General features: G+C 35.7%; 1 protein-coding gene across 43 annotated transcripts in view; it reads right to left on the reverse strand.

Moving 5' to 3' along the window:
• GULP1 (GULP PTB domain containing engulfment adaptor 1) overlaps nt 1-18,864 on the reverse strand; it is a 309,040-nt gene that overhangs the window by 52,665 nt on the left and 237,511 nt on the right. For 36 of the 43 annotated variants that reach the window (XM_081579426.1, XM_081579403.1, XM_081579420.1 and 33 more), the window contains 2 exons: nt 10,529-10,600; nt 4,691-4,789 (listed from right to left, as the gene is read on the reverse strand). The exons of 1 other annotated variant lie outside the window; for it this stretch is intronic. In XM_081579426.1, the coding sequence (XP_081435552.1) occupies nt 4,691-4,789; nt 10,529-10,600 (171 nt within the window). The remainder of the gene's footprint in view (nt 1-4,690; nt 4,790-10,528; nt 10,601-18,864) is intronic. 6 more of the 43 variants (XM_081579414.1, XM_081579410.1, XM_081579396.1 and 3 more) reach the window with 2 other exon arrangements.

Genomic DNA, 18,864 nt, shown 5'->3' on the forward strand with positions numbered 1-18,864 from the left:
TGAAACTGACTTTCATGATCTTATCAAAATTACTAAACAATAATTCGGAGGCATTATGAATAAAGAGCTATATTTATTTTCTAGGGCTCCCATAACAACATACCACAGATTGAATGGCTGCAACAATAGAAATCTATTTTCTTGCAGTTCTGGAGGCTTAAAGTCCAAAATCAAGGAATTGGCAGGTTTGGTTTCTCCTGAAGCCTTGCCTCTCAGCTTATAGATGGATGTCTTGTTGCTGTTCCTACATAGCTTTCCTCTGGGTCAACGCATACCTGATGTCCCTTTCTCTTATTGTAAGGACACCAGTCTTATTGAATTAAGGTCTAATTTTGACCTCATTTAACTTTAATTATCTTAAAGGTTCTATCTCCAAATATGGCCATATTGAGAGTTGGGCTTCAACACAGGAATTTTAGGTGAAAATTACATTCACAACTACATATTAATGTGAATGTGGTATCAGCTCAGTTCATTTGCTCAGTCGTGTCCAACTCTTTGTGACCCCATAGACTGCAGCACACCAGGTTTCCCTTGTCCATCACCAAATCCCGGAGCTTACTCTAACTCATGTCCATCGAGTTGGTGATGCCATCCATCCTCTGTCATCCCCTTCTCCTCCCGCTTTCAATCTTTCCCAGCATCAGGGTCTTTTCCAATGAGTCAGTTCTTTGCATCAGGTGATCAAAGTATTGGAGTTTCAGCTTCAACATCAGTCCTTCCAAAGAACACCCAGGACTAATCTCCTTTAGAATGAACTGGTTGGATCTCCTTGCTGTCCAAGGGACTCTCAAGAGTCTTCTCCAACACCACAGTTCAAAAGCATCAATTCTTTGGTGCTCAGCTTTCCTTATAGTCCAACTCTCACATCCATACATGACTACTGGAAAAACCATAGCCTTGACTAGACGGATCTTTCTTGGCAAAGTAATGTCTTTGCTTTTTAAGATACTGTTTAGGTTGGTCATAGCTTTTCTTTCAAGGAGCAAGCACCTTTTAATTTCATGGCTGCAGTCCCCATCTGCAGTGATTTTGGAGCCCCCAACAATAAAGTCTCTCACTGTTTCCATTGCTTCCCCACCTATTTGCCATAAAGTGATGGGACCAGATGCCATGATCTTCGTTTTCTAAATGTTGAGTTTTAAGCCAAATTTTTCTCTCTCCTCTTTCACTTTCATCAAGAGGCTCTTTAGTTTTTCTTCGCTTTCTGCCATAAGGGTGGTGTCATCTGCATATCTGAGGTTATTGATATTTCTCCTGGCCACCTTGATTCCAGCTTGGGCTTCATCCATCCTGGCATTTCATATGATGTACTCTGTGTATAGGTTAAATAAGCAGGGTGACAATATACAGTCTTCATGTACTCCCTTCCCAATTTGGGACCAATCTGATGTTCCATGTCCAGTTCTAACTGTTTCTTCTTGATCTGTATACAGATTTCTCAGCAGGAAGGTCAGGTGGTCTGCTATTCCCATCTCTTTAAGAATATTCCATAGTTTGTTGTTATCCACACAGTCAAAGGCTTTGGCATGGTCAATAAAGTAGAAGTAGATGTTTTTCTGGAACTCTTTTGCTTTTTCGATGATCCAGTGGATGTTGGCAATTTTATCTCTGGTTCCTCTGCCTTTTCTAAATCCAGCTTGAACATCTGGAAGTTCACAGTTCATGTACTGTTGAAGCCTGGATTGGAGAATTTTTAGCATTACTTTGCTAACGTGTGAGATGAGTGCAATTGTGCGGTAGTTTGAACATTCTTTGGGATTGGAATGAAAACTGACCTTTTCCAGTCCTGTGGCCATTGCTGAGTTTTCCAAATTTGCTGGCATATTGAATGCAACAATTTCACAAAATCATCTTTTAGGATTTGAAATAGCTCTACTGGAATTCTATCACCTCCACTACCTTTGTGCATAGTGATGCTTCCTAAGGCCCACTTCACATTCCAGGACATCTGGCTCCAGGTGAGTGATTACACCATCGTGGTTATCTGGGTCATGAAGATCTTTTTGTATAGTTCTTCTGTGTATTCATACCACCTCTTTTTAATATTTTCTGCTTCTGTTGGGTCCATACCATTTCTGTCCTTCATTGAGCCCATTTTGCATGAAATATTCCCTTGGTATCTCTCATTCTCTTGAAGAGATCTCTAGTCTTCCCCATTCTATTGTTTTCCTCTATTTCTTTGCATTGATCACTGAGGAAGGCTTTCTTATCTCTCCTTACTATTCTTTGGAACTCTGCATTCAAATGGGTATATCTTTCCTTTTCTCCTTTGCCTTGAGCTTCTCTTCCTTTATCAGCTATTTTTAAGGCCTCCTCAGACTTGGGAGTCCCTTGGACTGCAAGGAGATCCAACTAGTCCATCCTAAGGGAAAGCAGTCTTGAATATTGATTGGAAGAACTGATGCTGAAGCTGAAACTCCAATACTTTGGCCACCTGATGCGAAGAGCTGACTCATTTGAAAAGACTCTGATGCTGGGAAGATTGAAGGCGGGAGGAGAAGGGGAGGACAGAGGATGAGATGGTTGGATGGCATCACCGACTCAATGGACGTGAGTTTGAGTAAACTCCGGGAGTTAGTGTTGGACAGGGAGGCCTTGCGTGCTGCAGTCCATGGAGTCGCAAAGAGTCGGACATGACTGAGCGACTGAACTGAACTGAACAGACAACCATTTTGCCTTTTCACGTTTGTTTTTCTTGGGGATGGTCTTGATCACTGCCTCCTGTACAGTGTCACGAACCTCTGTCCATAGTTCTTCAGGCACTCTGTCTCTTGAATCTAATCCCTTGAATCTATTTGTCACCTTCACTGTTTAATTGTAAGGGATTTGATTTAGGTCATACCTGAATGGTCTAGTGGTTTTTCCTACTTTGGAATCTGGCAGAGATTATATTTTCATGTTTTTTTTCCATTGGATCTGTAGGGGAGATATACAAGAACCTCATATTTACAGCATTACCATGTGTTATGTGCTGAATTTTGTCCCCTCACCCAAATTTATATGTTGAAGGCTTACTTCCACATACCTCAAAACACAACTATATTGTGTTTCCAACTTCATTGGAAATAAGGCTTGACAGAGTTGATTAAGTTAAAATAAGGTCATTAGAGTGGCTCCTCATCCAATCTGATTTGTGTCCTTATGTTGTTGTTGTCATTCATTCCCTAAGTTGTGCCCCATTCTTTGTGGCCCCATAAACTATAGCTCACTAGACTTCCCTGTCCTTCAGTATCTCCCAGTATCTCAAACTTATGTCCATTGAGTCAGAAATGCCATCCAACCATCTCAACCTCTGTCACCCTCTTCTCCTCTTGCCGTCAATCTTTCCCAGCATCAGGGTCTTTTCTAGTAAGTCAGCTCTTTGCATCAGGTGGCCAAAGTATTGGAGTTTCAGCTTCAGCATCAGTCCTTCCATGAATATTCAGTTTTGATTTCCTTTAGGATTAACTGGTTTCATCTTGCTGTCCAAGGGACTCTGAAGAATCTTCTGTAGCACCACAATTCGAAAGCCTTAATTCTTTGGTGCTCAGCCTTCTTTATGGTCCAACTCTCACATCTTTACATGACTATTGGAAAAACCATAGTTTTGATTATGTAGACTTTTGTCAGCCAAGTGATGTCTCGGGTTTTTAATATGCTGTCTAGATGTTTTTCCAAGAAGCAAGTGTCTTTTAATTTGGTGGCTGCAGTCACCATCCACAGTGATTTTGGAGCCCAAGAAAAGAAAATCTGTCACTAATTCCACTTTTTCCCCATCTATTTGCCATTAATGATGGGACTAGATGCCACAATCTTAGTTTTTTGAATGTTAAGTTTTAAGCCAGCTTATAAGAGGAGATGACCTTATAAGGGGAAGAAATTAGACACACAAAGAGACACCAGGAGTGTATGTGCAGACAACCATGCGAAAAGACAGCAAGAAGGCTGCCATTTGCTGGCCAAGGAGAGAAGCCTCAAAGGAAACCAAGCCTGCTGCTGTCAGTTTACTCATGGACTTCCAGCCTCCAGAACTGTGAGAAATAAATTTCTATTGTTGGAGCCACCAGGGCTGTGGTATTTTATTATGACAGCCATAGTAAACTAATACACACTGATTATGTCTACAAGTGATAAGGGTTGGTCAGAACACTTTAATGAACATCATACAGCTTTTATCTTCTTTCATACTCCGTGAACCAAACTTAAATACATCTCTTTCAAAGCATATGAAGAAAAATTCCTAAATACAAGACCAAATACCATTGAATACACTCAATATAGATTGTTACGTCCCAGACACAGGCTGAAGAACAACCCACTCAGAAAGCAAATCCAAACATTGTTTCCCCCCCTGTAAATCCTATAGAGTTTTAAATTGTCATTAACTGAGAACTAGGTAGTTTCAGTGGGTGAGTGCGTGCATATGCTCAGACGTGTCCGACTGTTTGCGACTCCATGGACTTCGGCCCGCCTGACTCCTCTGTTCATGAGATTTTACTGGCATGAATACTGGAGTAGGTTACCATTTTCTACTCCAGTCAATCATCCTGACCCAGAGATCGAACCCACATCTGCACTTTCTGCATTGCAGGCAGATGTTTTACACCTGAGCCACTGGGTAACATATTTTAAATATTCATTAACGTAGGAGTGTGATTTCAATTAATGAAAGAGTAGGATGCTTTTGATGTTCAAAAATAAGCCTTACCTTTGTTTTGGGTTCTAGAATTTTTACTCCATAAATTGAGATTTGCAACTCAACTTTGGGAATTTTCTGGCCTTCAGATTTCTTGATGTGTCTTGCAAACTACAAATGAAAATTTATTTACAAAACTGTAATTCTGTTTATGGAAAATGAACACAAACATATATTTAGAGTTCACATTCAATGTTGAAATTTCATTAAATAAATTATTGCCTATTGCTCATTATATTTTTATAAACCCCACACAGCCTCCAAATATTTAGAAATTACTGTGATCTACCATTACTATCATTATAATCAGACTGATTCTCAATAACTTAAAAAAAATTTAATATATTTCTTTCATGATATTTCAAAAATCATATTCATATCAAACAGAAAATGAAAACTCTTTGTGTGAAAATAAGCAGAAATATCTTTTTCTGTGGATCTTTTGTTTTTAATGACTTTAGGAAACTTGCAGTCCAGAGCACTAGATCTTTGCATTTCTAGATACTTACCTTGTTCGGTATATTGTCCTACCTAATGAAAACAATGAATGAAAAGAGACAGATTACCATATTCAAACTGAAATAATTATCCCAGCTAAAATACTCAAAACTAGACTCATTCTAGAGATATTTAAATGTACTGGTTTTATATGGCAATGCTACTCTCCCGACTTTCCTTCTCTCCTCCCTCCCCCTACCTCTATCTTTCTTTTCAAGAAACAGAAAAAAACTATTGAAAAAAATTATATTTATTGACCCCTCTTACAGGGCTTCAAAAAGTTATTTCCTAGTATAACATATTTTTTTTTAGCATATGGATCACCCTAACCTGATTCAAAATAGATTATCTGTAAGGCAATGTGGAGTTCTGGTCATCTTTTGGGTGTCATATTTATTTACATTGTGTATTTCTTTCTAATTTAGGACAGATGTAAATACATGTGGTATACTTCAGTCCCAGAACAGAGAGTGGTTAAAGGCCTCTTTCTCTTTTCATGGCTTTGTACTGCCATGGAGAATAATATAATTAATGCATATAAGGATGCCTTGAAGTGTCTGCCTTGATATCCAGGGCAGGGTGGGTGGGTGGAGGAGTTCCATTTGTTTTATTTCATTTTGGATGGTATAATTTTTTAGTTTGCTCTCTGTCCTATCCTACAAATATAGGCAGTTTTTTTCCTCAGTATTAAGCAGGCTTACATTCTGTACATAAATGTGACTAATTCATGCCAGGGATTTTTTTTTTTTTGTCTTTAAGAAACTTATTTTTCTTCAGTGCAACCCTTTACAAATTATCCCAGCTCTCTCCCAAAGAAAGTGGATTAATTTGTTTCTTTTCCCTTCATAACCTTCTTCCTGTATTGCTATAATCAAAACAATTTGGGGGTTTTCACATATGGAGGCTGACAACATAAATCAGCTGCTTTCCATCCATGTGAATGCATCTGAACAAAGCCAGCCCCATGGCTGGCTGCGGAAGCAGTCGAAACTGGCTTCCTGGGTGCTGCTCTTTTCCAGAAACAGACAATGAGCAATAGCTCTTGAAGCCTTTTTCACATTAGGACACAACCGTTTCTCTGACCTCTTTTAGTTTCCAAACACCCATCACAAAACAACAACTAATATTAAAATTATCTCTTATGTCTTCTCTGTCAGAAAGAAAAGAAAGGAAGAAAGAAGGGGAAAAATTGAACAAGGGGAAGAAGTAGGGGCTACAAGTAGAGAAAATAAAGAGGGGAACAAGGAGGGAGGGAGAGGAAGCAAGAGAACGAGACAGAAAAAGAAAAATAAACACAAAATATCTGATCTATGGCTTTTGAAACCTTTTCCTTTGCTTCACATCAAGATGAAGTGATTGTGCTCAAAGAAGATTCAGAGATCATCCAATCCGATCGGCCCATTTCAAAGATGAGAAAATAAGTCTCAGGGAAGTTATTTTGGTCATAAATAGGTCTGTAGCAATCAGCTTTAACTGTTTCACAGACTTGGAAAAACATTTAAGCTGTAGGATATATTTGTTCAATCTGTATTTTAAACAGTTTAATATTCTCATTCCTGCTTGTATTTTTTAAAGATAATCTTATCCTATAGCTTGCATGATCCCTCTAAGTCTTTTACTACTTGCAGACCTTTGAATTGCATTCTGAAATACTTGTAATTTATATTTTGAAGATGTATTCATGCATATATTGTATTCTTTTCTCGCCCTACCTACTACTTGAATTCTAATGCTTAAAAAGTTTTTTTGAAGTTTTTTTTCTCCCCCTCATCTTTGTTTCAGTGAATATATTTTTTGGTAATCTAGATAGAGTGATCTACTAGTAAAACTTAAATATAATAATCGAATAAAAATGTTCAAAAGGAGTAAAGCCTAAGAATTCTGGAGGCTATCTGGATACAACAAACAAAAAAAACAAGCTTTTATCACCACAAAATGATGAAGTATTACTAGAAGTACTGTATAAAGTACTAAAGTACTACGTTAAATGTATGCCACTGGCAAATAGAACAGCTAAAGAAAATTTAAAGGGAGCACTATTGAGTTTCAGTATCATCCTCATAACAATTTCTATTCATTTCTCAAAGGACTTAAAAAAGTGAAATCTAACTTTATTATTAATGTAATACACATTATTAAGCAATTCAAATTAATGAATTAATTCTAATCCTCTTTGTGGTTCTTATAAATTGTTGATTTAATTAAAAGTTTCGATAATCTCACAGGGAAATGAGTTATATGTGTATGTTTTAACAACTAAAATAAGCTCTAATCATTTCATTAATTAAATAACTGGTTATAAAACAAAAACCATTTGCAGATGCTACACAGAGAGTGTGAAGTCAAGTGGAGAAACTGGTGGGCCTAGATTTAACAGAACTTTTTATTAATTCCTAAGTCCACATGCCTTCATGTAATTTTAAGCTAGCTCTGTTTGGATGAGGGGGTCTGTCCTCTAAAACTGGGGTCCAGGAATGCTGCTCCCTGGTTATCTCCCAAAGAATCCAACAAGTTTTGGCCTTGCATACCAAAATTCATCCTCATGTAAATATCACAAACAGATTGTTTATGAAACTTCTGACATTGTTTATGAGCCTGCTGACATCTGCAATAGTTGTATTAAAAATAAATAAATCACTATTAAAAATAAAATTCCTAAAAGTAACTTTGATACTAACAATAAGAAGTTGAAAGGGTTTTTTGATTGCTACTTTTTGAAAATTTTGGCATTTTCTTAAATCATAGACTAAAACATGATTAAGAGACAGAGATTGTTGAATGTCATCGAGAAATAGAAAACATGTTGTTTTGTCACATATAGAACTTTTGAAAGTAAACACTTATAAAAATTATGATATTGAAGAAAACTTTATAATTGTAAATTCTCCACAAAACAACAGAAAAATAGTACCCAATAAAATAAAGTTTTAAAATTTTTCTTGAGAAATAATTAGGCATAAATAATCATAGAAGCATAAAAAATACATTATTGAAAATCATGGAAGTTTTCTGTCATTTTGTATTAGCCTTAAATTTTGAATATTTCTTTAATGTCAGAAGCTAATAGATTAATATTGCAAACATCTGAAAAATTACCAAGTTTAAATAAAATGTTACCTTGTGGGAAAAATAAAATCAAATACTGAAATATAGTGGATAAGAAAGTACACAGAATACATATGTTTAAGAAAAATAAGCAGTAAATTAAAATTATATAAACCCAGTTAATAAGCAAATTGTTCTTTTTATTTATTTATTTTTTTAGTAGAACCATAGCACCATCTTCTGGCTATCTTTACATGACAACAGAATTAAAGAGGAGCTAGGGTCTAAGTTCTTAAATGTAAATACTCTTATATACTTTGAGTTGTAGCATCTGACCTTTGACACAAATAAACAAAAAAATTAAGATAGAAGTGAATAAACAACATTTTTTGTTATTTTAACTATTTCATGAATCATTACCTTTATATATATTTCCCTGATCTACAAACATTTTGCAATCAACAGACTAAAGATTGTTTATAAATTTGAAAGGTACTTGAAAGATAAAAGCTATTATCAACTGAGTATACATTTTTTAAACTACATTGCATGATTTTTATCTTATTGTAAATCACATTCCTTTATTAACAGAGTACATTTCCAAACATGAAACTACGTAAGAACTAAACACAAAGTTTCACAAAAACACATAAAAACTAGCCTTTTATAGAAGACATTTCATCTCAAATATCTTTTCATATATTATCACTCACTACATAATTGAACACTTTGGGGTTTGGATTTGGGTTCATTTCATAAAGGACCTCCTGGGTACAAAGAAACAGTAAGTATAAATATCATTATTCTTTATAAACATTCTGATTACAGTGAAGTTGGACTCATGTCCAAAGTGTGCAACATTTTGAACATTTAGATGGAATCTTATTCTAAATGTTGTCCATAAATTGTGAGACCTTTTAAATCCTGTTTTAGGGCTTAAAAGTATTTGCCAAACAAGCACAAGTACATTTGTGTCTAGTGAAAGCCCCGCAGTCATGTCCGACTCTTTGCGACCCCATAGACTCTACAGTCCATGGAATTCTCCAGGCCAGAATACTGGATGGGTAGCCTTTCCCTTCTCAAGGGGATCTTCCCAACCCAGGGATCAAACCCAGGTCTCTCGCAGTGCAGGCAGATTCTTTACCAGCTGAGCCACAAGGGAAGCCTAATTTTTTTTTTTTTTTTTGGTCTAATGAATTGTTAAAAGTAATGATTAGGTTGTCCCCTTTTTTTCCCAAATGAGAGTGATATCACTTTGGAAACTTTTAGTATATTTCTTTAAAAACAGGAAAAATATAAAATATTTTAAAAATATAAAAATTATGTAAAATAAATGGATAAAAATTATACACTTTTATTTCTTTACCCAGAAAACAAGTCAACTCACTTCAACTTTTTTCTCAATTTAAACACTCAGTAAATTCCACCCGATATGACATTCTCAAAGCAAAGTAATACATTTTAATGTCTGTGGCTTTGCCTGGTGCAGAGGCCTACCCATCCTACATAATAATTGGATAATCTCAAAACTAAATAAAGTTAGAGGAGGGCTGTTTCTCAAAAAAATTCTGAGAACAACCAGAGAGAATAACAATAAAGTGTGTTAACAAAATAGTGTTGTGGTAAATTTTCTTAATGTGATAAACATGAGGATTCTGCTGAAGGAGTTTTTGAATCTTAATATCTCAGAGGAAACAATGTCTTTGGGGATGGAGCACAATTAGAAAAACATGCAAAGGATGCATGGCAATTATATAAGATTTTCTCAGGAAATTTGCTGATTATGAGTATGTGGAGCTGCTTACTGTTCTTTTCTGCTTTTATTTTCACCAGTTCCCTGAGTCTGCTCATGGATACTGCCAGCCCCTTGTGGATTTGTCCATTAAGTACAGTGTCACTGAAAAATGCTGCTTTGGAATGAACTGTGCTGCTACATTTTCAACTGGTGGATTCGCTATTCCAACTACAGGAGATTGTTGTCTTTGAGTTAGGGCGTGAGTCCACATTGCCCAAGCAAGCTACAGAATGCCAACACTCATGAAATATCACTGTTACATTTTTTTTGTTGTTGAGTATAAAAAATTACACCTTAAGAAACCATGAAGATGGTGCCACATTCAGAAAAATAATTGTGTCTTCATAGTTATCATTAAATATGTTTCCTTGATCTGGTGATATTGATTCAACAGCACATTTTTACTAAGACTTATCTGCCACAGGGCTATTCATGCTTTGAATTTCCATCAATCTACTGATGACCAAAGGTAAGTTCAGTATATGAGACACTTACTTCGAGGGCTTGCTTACCTTTAGTTTCCTCACAGCATCTCTCACAACTTCTGTTCCTTTGGGCTGCTCTACTTCTGTGCTGCCAAGAAACTGAAAATGGTCACTGTGAGACAGGCTTTACTACATCATATATCATTAAATCGTTTTGAAATATATCATGGAATAATAGAATGATGTGATAGTAATTCAAATCCAAATCCAACACAGAGGAGTTACTAATTTATATTATTTTACATTATATGAAAATATTAACACATTACTTAGTCACATACAATTCTATTATTCTAAGACTTCTTTAAATTACACTTTTCCTAAATAATTTGCTTGCAGATTTTTAATGGAAAGAAAATTAAAGTTATTTTGTTGGGCCCAAAGGAATAAAGTTGATCTCAAATTTAAAATTTAAAACATGTGAACAATTAAAAAATTGTTATCAGAAAATTTAAAGTATATACATTTTTTCATGTTGTCAAAAATATATTTAAAAAATTTAATGTGGTTTAATGCAGTTTATAATGTAAATCATCATTTTTCTTTGTTTTCCAATTAGCATATAAAATTTAAAAACACACACTTTTAATACCCAATATACAATATTCATCAAAACCATTAACTAAAGTACATTAAAAAAAAACACAAAAAAACATGCTCTAGAATTTTAAAGGATCCCTAGAGGTTTTTAGTTTAAACCTAACCTATCCTCCCCAAAAGAAAAAAGTTTTATAATAATTACCACATTAGAATAAAATATCTATCCTGGAGCAATACAATACCTCCTAAACAGAAGACCAATATCATGAAACTTTCAAGACAAATTAGAATTGACATGTGGATATTTTATTCTACAGAATATTTTTAAATAAATAGCAAATAGTCGTTACATTCATTAGACATATATAATTTTCCAAAGACTTCTTCTCTTGTCACATACTACCAATCATAACACCAAAGTGAGATATGAATTCACCAATTCTTAAATAAACAGGCATATGCATGGGTATGTATATGTGTATGTGTGGGTGCTAAGTCACTCAGTCATGTCTGACTCTCTGCAGCCCCATGGACTGTAGCCCGCCAGACTCCTCTGTCCATGGGGATTCTCCAGGCAAGAATACTAGAGTGGGTTGCCATGCCCTTCTCCAGTACATGTATATACTTTACATCAAATAATTAAGTAGAATCTTTTTCATGTGTTAACTCACAGAATGGAAGTGAACAAAATAGCAATATCAGAGTGTCTTTTAAAATCACATGTGATTTCTTCTTTCATTCTTGAAAAAATAACAATAACTAAAGAAATTAGACTTTTGTTTTTTAAACTGGGCTCTATGTATTACCTTCATGAGAATTACCTAGGAAGTCGGTTAAAATATAACAATGCAGATTCTTTGGTATAATAAGGGTAGGCCTAGGGAATTATATTTCTAAAACCATCACAGGTGATTTCTTGTACTAAAAATATAAGGAATAGACTTAGAAAATAGTAATAGGTCAGGAGAATAGTGGAAGGTTGATAGAAAAGCTGAGATGAAAATACAGGAGATAACTACTGATCCCCTTTCTGATGAGCTCATGGAAAGAAAGTGAAGCTCGGAAGCATTAAGGAAAAAACGTTTCAGTTTTCAGACTCTATAAGATACAACAGTTTCTTTTTCTAATATGTTTAAACTATGTCAAAAAACTGCTATTAGGTCTAGATGTAATATCATTAAGCACCATATTCGCCCCAAAGTGATCTCAAGTTGGTTGACCACACCTGCAAAAAAGACCACAATAAGTGAAGAAATTCTCAGCTAAAAAGGAATTGAAAAGTTGCCATTAAGATATGGAAGACAACAAAATTGATTCCTGACACCAATGGACCCATCACATTTTCTTCTGTTTCAGGTCAGTGTACTCAACTTTGTCTGTATGATATAATTACATGAGAGATTTAAACAGACCAGTGCCTGGGACTCTGATTTAATTAGCTGGGGGCCGAGTTAGGGCATCTGTGTATGTTAAAGCTCCCCAGGTGATTTCAATGGGCCACCAGATTTGAGAAGCACTGTTTTAGATCATCCAGAAAGGATAAAGTGATAGGAGGGGCGCTAACACAATAGAAGCTGTTTAGTTCTGAGAAATCTATGGTGTAAACTGTTCTCAACATCTCTGTATTTATCATATCACTGAGAGATTCCCCATTAGTGGTTGGTCTAGCGTTAGCAGAACTGGGAGGTGAAAGCAAACTCTTTATAGATAAGTGATTATTGAACTATAAGAAGTGTCTGATGTGTCGATAACAGACTGTAAGAGTTACTGGAAATATTTATGGAAAAATATTCCTTACTTTGGCAGCAATGTCATGAGTCATGTAAATAGGTCCATATGGGAAAATGATGGAAGAACTCCAAGTACATTCTAAATGAATCAAACTCTTGTGGTGCTCCAGGAACCTTTTAATATGTTTCTTTCACATTGGCTTTAATTAAGTCGTCTGAGTAATAAAACAGGGAGAAGTCTTCAAAGACTGTGGGAACTAAACTTAAAAGACATCTGATATGGAGCTTCCCACTTAACCCTTTTCTTCTGTGTAATGTTGGATGCACTGAATGGGAACAATTTTAAAACTGAAAAGCAGATTATGCCTCATAATAGTTTAAGTTAAAAAAGTCATAATGCTTCCTCTGATTAAAGTTTGTATTTGTATGCATTCCATGTATATATAAAATATTTACAAGACTCTTGAATGTGATGCAGCATGCTGGAATAAACCCTAGGCTTAGAATTTGAAAATATTAGAAAAGTCATGATTCTTGAAAAATAAGAATAATATTGTTCTTCTTTCCTTACAAAATTGCTCTTAAGACCAATTGCAATAAGAGATGAGAGAGAAAAAAAAACAACCTTGTAAACTGCAAAATGTATTATAATTATGAGGGATAGCCACTTCTTAATTTACTGATTCTTTGGAGATGAAACTAGAATTTACTGGATATTGGTGCCTGCTCAGCTCTCCTTGGATCCTCTTTATCAGCACTGGAATCCATCCTCCAGCTTCCCCATACTTTGCTGGTAAGGGCTCACAACAAGACTTTCAGAGGATTCCCTTTGCCAGTACTGAGAGCTATAAACTCCTGGAAGTTTTCTGCTATCACAACAATTCTTTAACCAATGACTGGTGAAGAAGTACAGAGGGCCGGCCCCTTTCTTGGGAAGTGGGGAAAACTCTAAGGTGTAACATCATGATGCAGAGCTTTCCTCAGAATCAGGCTGCAGCTGGGGATTCACTTGATTTCTTCCCCTCATCTGTCTGCCTTCCCATGTCCTTACTGGTTGTTCCTAGGAACACTTCCTTAACAATCTACTTCCTCCCAAATCTTAACATCAGGTGCTAATTCTGGGAGGAATTGCCTTAACACGCTGTTAAGGGCTTAAATGCTTACATTCAGGAACACACAGTCTAGCACACTAACCCACAAACAACCGAAATACTCTGGTCATGCTGCTGCTGCTGCTGCTAAGTCGCTTCAGTCGTGTCCGACTCTGTGCGACCCCATAGACGGCAGCCCACCAGGCTCCGCCGTCCCTAGGATTCCCCAGACAAGAATACTGGAGTGGGTTGCCATTCCCTTCTCCAGTGCATGAAAGGGAAAAGTGAAAGTGAAGTCGCTCAGTCATGTCCGACTCTTAGCGACCCCATGGACTGTAACCTACCAGGTTCCTCTGTCCATGGGATTTTCCAGGCAAGAGTACTGGAGTGGGGTGCCATTGCCTTCTCCACTCTGGTCATAAGTGCTCTCAAAAGGCTTGTACATGATACAGGTTAGAGGAAGGACTTTAGTTTCTGTATTTTCCCACTCTACCTGGTGTCTGAAGGGTGAAGGAAAAGAAGGAACTGAATCAAGCCATGGCCAAGGGGTTAACTCATCCCATCTCCATCAAGCTGTTAACTAGCAGGAGAAACAAGGCCAGGGGAGTTGTGGATTGCAAGATTACAGCACTGTAATGAGTGAAAACACATACACAAACACAAGTACATAAGGCTCATCATCAATACACTAGAGACAGAGAAAAGACCATAAAAGATCCCACCCAGAGAGAAACAAAAATCCCACAAAGGCCAGGAAATACGACATCAGACTTCACATCAGCAATGATGGAAGAAAAATAACTTCAAATTCTAAGGAAAAAAAAAAAAAAGATTTAGGGCAAGATTACAGATTACCAGAGGGGAAAAATATGTGCTAAGATGGACTAAAAATTTAAATTCCCATGTCCCAGTTCTCCATAGAAGAGGAAAGTATGTAAAATACAGCAAAAGAAGAAATACAACCCAGGAATCAAGGGAGGATGACAACCACTACAAATATGACAAATTGAGGCACGATAGTTAAGCTGGTTATCCAGAAACAAAGAAGAAAATAATGAGTTGAAATTAGTTGTCTCAGTGAGTGACACTTGGGGAAAGAGCTGGGTAACATTTTGTTGTTTCATTATAAATCTTGGGGAAATATTTAAAATGGACATAGATAACGTTGATAAATGCTTTCCTGGTGGCTCAGTGGTAAAGAGTCTGCCTGCTAGTGCAGGAGACACAAGTTCGATCCTTGGGTCAGGAAGATCCCCTGGAGAAGGAAACGGCAACACACTAGTATTCTTGCCTGGGAAATCCCATGGACAGTGGGCTACAGTCCATGGGGTTGCAAAAGAGTCAGACACGACTTAATGACTAAACAACAACAAACTTTGATAAAATAAAAATTGAATTAGGCCCTCAAATCATAACAAGTTAATGTTACACATACTCATTTATTCCTTAAAAAAAAGTTTTACTATGGGTCAAGCATTTGCTAATTGTTGGATAATATAACAGGTGAAAAATGTCCCTATTTTAGTGTAACTTACATCCCGGTGAGCATACTTGTGTGTGTATGTATGCAGGTATGTATATATGAATGTATCTATATATTTCTATATTTATATCTAGATCACAAACAGATTTCTAATACAGCTTAGATTGTATAAGTAAAAATAACACAAATAATAATGTAGGGCAGAATATAATATTTAAGACTGAGTGATCAGGAAAGTTCCCTCTAAAAAACATGACAATTTAACAGAGACCTAAATGAAAGGAAGAAATGAAACATAAACTCAAACACATTGAGTTTAAGTTCCTCTGAGGTGTCAACTAAAGAAGCAGACTCAACAGCTGGCTATACAAAGTGGAGCTTGGGGAAGGAGTATTCTGGGTGAAAGGTATGGATTAAGGAGACCCTGGCACTGATGTTTCAATGGAAGGTCAGAGGAGTTCCATAACCATGGCTTCCCCAGGTAGCCGCTGTTGCAGAGGGAGATGAGAGAGAAGAATGTTGCCAACAGAAATAAATGTTGGGGGAAATGGTGAGGAGAATCAAGAAAGTTGTGTGTGCTTAGGTGCTCAGTCGTGTCTGAGTCTTTGTGACCCGATGGACCGTAGCCTGCCAGACTCCTCTATCCATGGGATTCTCCAGGCAAGAATACTGCAGTGGGTTGCCATGCCCTCCTCCAGGGGATCTTCCCAACCCAGGGATCAAACCTAGGCCTCCCGCACTGCAGGCAGATTCTTTACTGATCAAGAAAGTTAGATCCTTAATATTAGTAATTAAGGTTGCCAGATCAGCAAATAAAATTATAGGATGATGCTGTTGCTGGGAATGTAAAATGTTACAGCCACTCTGAAATATAGTTTGGTAGTTTCTCTGAAGACTAACATGAACTTATCATAAGACACAGCAACTGCATTTTTTGGTATTTATACCAAAGAGATTACAATTTATATTCTTGTAAATATTTTTGAAATGATATTCACAGTGGACTTATTTGTAAAAGTCAAATGTCAGAAACAAACCAAATATCCTTCAGTGGGTGAATGGTTAAACAAACTATGGTACATCCATACCATGGAACACTATTCAGCAATAAAAATAGATGGACTATAGTTACACACACAACCTGAATGACTCTTAAGGAAATTATGCTGAATAAAAGAAGTCAATCTCAAAAATTCTCTTTTTTGTTTGAAATTTACCCAAATAAAAAATACAGAATTTTTTTTTAATAATCTCTCAGAAAATGGAACTTTGGTATGGTGAACACTTTCAACTCAGTAAAAGTCATTGCTTTTATATTTTAGCAACTTTATGTCTTAGCTCCTCCATGTGGCAGCAAAAAAATAACACTGATGAGAAGAGAGTATAATATCAGACTGTTTTGCTTTATAAATGTAGATTCTGAGTGTTATTTTTCAGTGTGGCAAAAGAGCAAAAGAAAGAGTTATTTGTTCTGTGGCCTTGATAATGGTGGGTGCAGAATATTTTAAGTACTCAAGATTTTATAAATTTTTTTTCTTCATAGTCTCAAAGAGACAACATTCTTGTCAGCACACTTTTTTTTTTAAGAAAGATCAGACATTAGACCTTACCTAAATCCAGGGTAAATCCCATACACAAGTATGTGCCTGTGCTTTGAACATCTGCAACAAAATTTTTCTTTTTACTTATGAATAAATATTTTATTTTAATAGTAATGTATGTTATCTACAGGAAATTTAGAAGCTACAGAAAAATGTAACAATGAAAATAAGCATCAATTTCTTTCTCATAATCAAGAGGTAATTATCATTGAAAATGTAATATGCTTTAAATTCATTATAATAAAAGTATTCTGCCAATCAATTAGCCAGTGACAGTATGAGGCAAACTTACAAAAAAAAAACCCCTCTTAAATTACTGTATATTACTGATTCCCTTTTGGGCATTATTGTGTGAGTGCATTTGTGTGTTTGCATTTAAATTTTGGCTACTAGTTATTAAAGGGCTACCAGTTATTAAATTAATCCTAAATAATATGCACAGATAGAAAAGACATAAAACATAAAGGGACATTTAGAAGATAGTAGACCATGAAAAGAGAGATGATAGTGATCTAAAAATGTCTTGTGCATTAGTCTATATGTTTAAAGGTATAACAATGTAGCATATATTTTTCACAGATTTTACAAAACTATAAAACGTCTTTGGAAAATCATCAATAAAGACTTTGACAAATACTGAGCAAATTTTGATAGTCTAAAACTAATTATGTTAATATATTCCATGCAAATACTTCAACCTATGCATCTCTTTGCTCACTGCATTTAGATACTTTGTAAATGTACTCATAGCAGATATTTTAATGGCAGCAGTTTGTTGAAATTAAAAACATAAAGCATCATTAAACTCACTATTATATACAAAAATATTTACTTTCTAGACTTTCAAAATTTGAATGCTATTAAGCTGTTTCATGTTTGGCTTAATACTTTCTAAAACTCCCACAACTATTTTTCAATTAGTTAAAATGACAGGTTCTCTTCTAACTAATCTCAGATGATGTCTGTAGTCATTTCTTCCAGTTATTTCATTGTATTCCATTATGTCTAAAATAAGCGTTTTTCAGAAACATATGTGAAAGTTTGAGGATTACACCTTCATTTTCAAATATTACTTGAAATTGACTTTTTTTTCACTTGAACAGCTAGTTTGTTTTATGACTTGCTTCTTTACCAGTAGAGAGCAGTGTTGGACATCATATGGACCCAACTATACTATCCACTTTGCTTTCCCAAATGTTTTTTTTTTTTTTTTTATAAATTTATTTATTTTAGTTGGGGGCTAATTACTTTACAATATTGTAATAGTTTTTGCCATACATTGACATGAATCAGCCATGGGTTTATATGTGTTCCCCTTCCTGGACCCCCCACCCAACTCCCAAATGTTTTTAGAATCATTCTATAAACATGAATACTGTAGGTTTTTAAAAAATGCTAGGTAAACAATTAAATAATTAACTAAATAATTAACTAAAGAGTTACTAATCTAGCTGCTATGAAATCTGACACTGTTTAACATATGAAAGAGCTTAACTTATGACAAATATATGGAATACATGCTTTGTTTATATCACATTAAAACTTGCCCATTGTATGTAGATAATATGTTCTATAGATAATTATTTTAAAATATTACAGAAAAATAATTTCCATTTTGTACATCATAGAAGCTTTACCTAACATCAAGGCTAATAAATAACCATTGGTAGCATAACGGCCAATGGATATTCTAACTATATAGGGAAAAAAAATGGGCTTCCCAGGTGGTGTTAGTGGTAAATAACCCGCCTGCCAATGAATGAGACATATGAGACGTGGGTTCAACCCCTGGGTCAGGAAGATCCCCTGGAGGGGGACCACTGCAACCCACTCTGGTATTCTTGCCTGGAGAATCCCATGGACAGAAGAGCTTGGAGGGCTATAGTCCATAGGATTGCAAAGAGTCAGACACGACTGA

The sequence above is a fragment of the Giraffa tippelskirchi genome, chromosome 3, assembly GCF_054371585.1.
Source record: "Giraffa tippelskirchi isolate mGirTip1 chromosome 3, T2T-mGirTip1v1.2.pri, whole genome shotgun sequence".
NCBI lineage: Eukaryota > Metazoa > Chordata > Mammalia > Artiodactyla > Giraffidae > Giraffa > Giraffa tippelskirchi.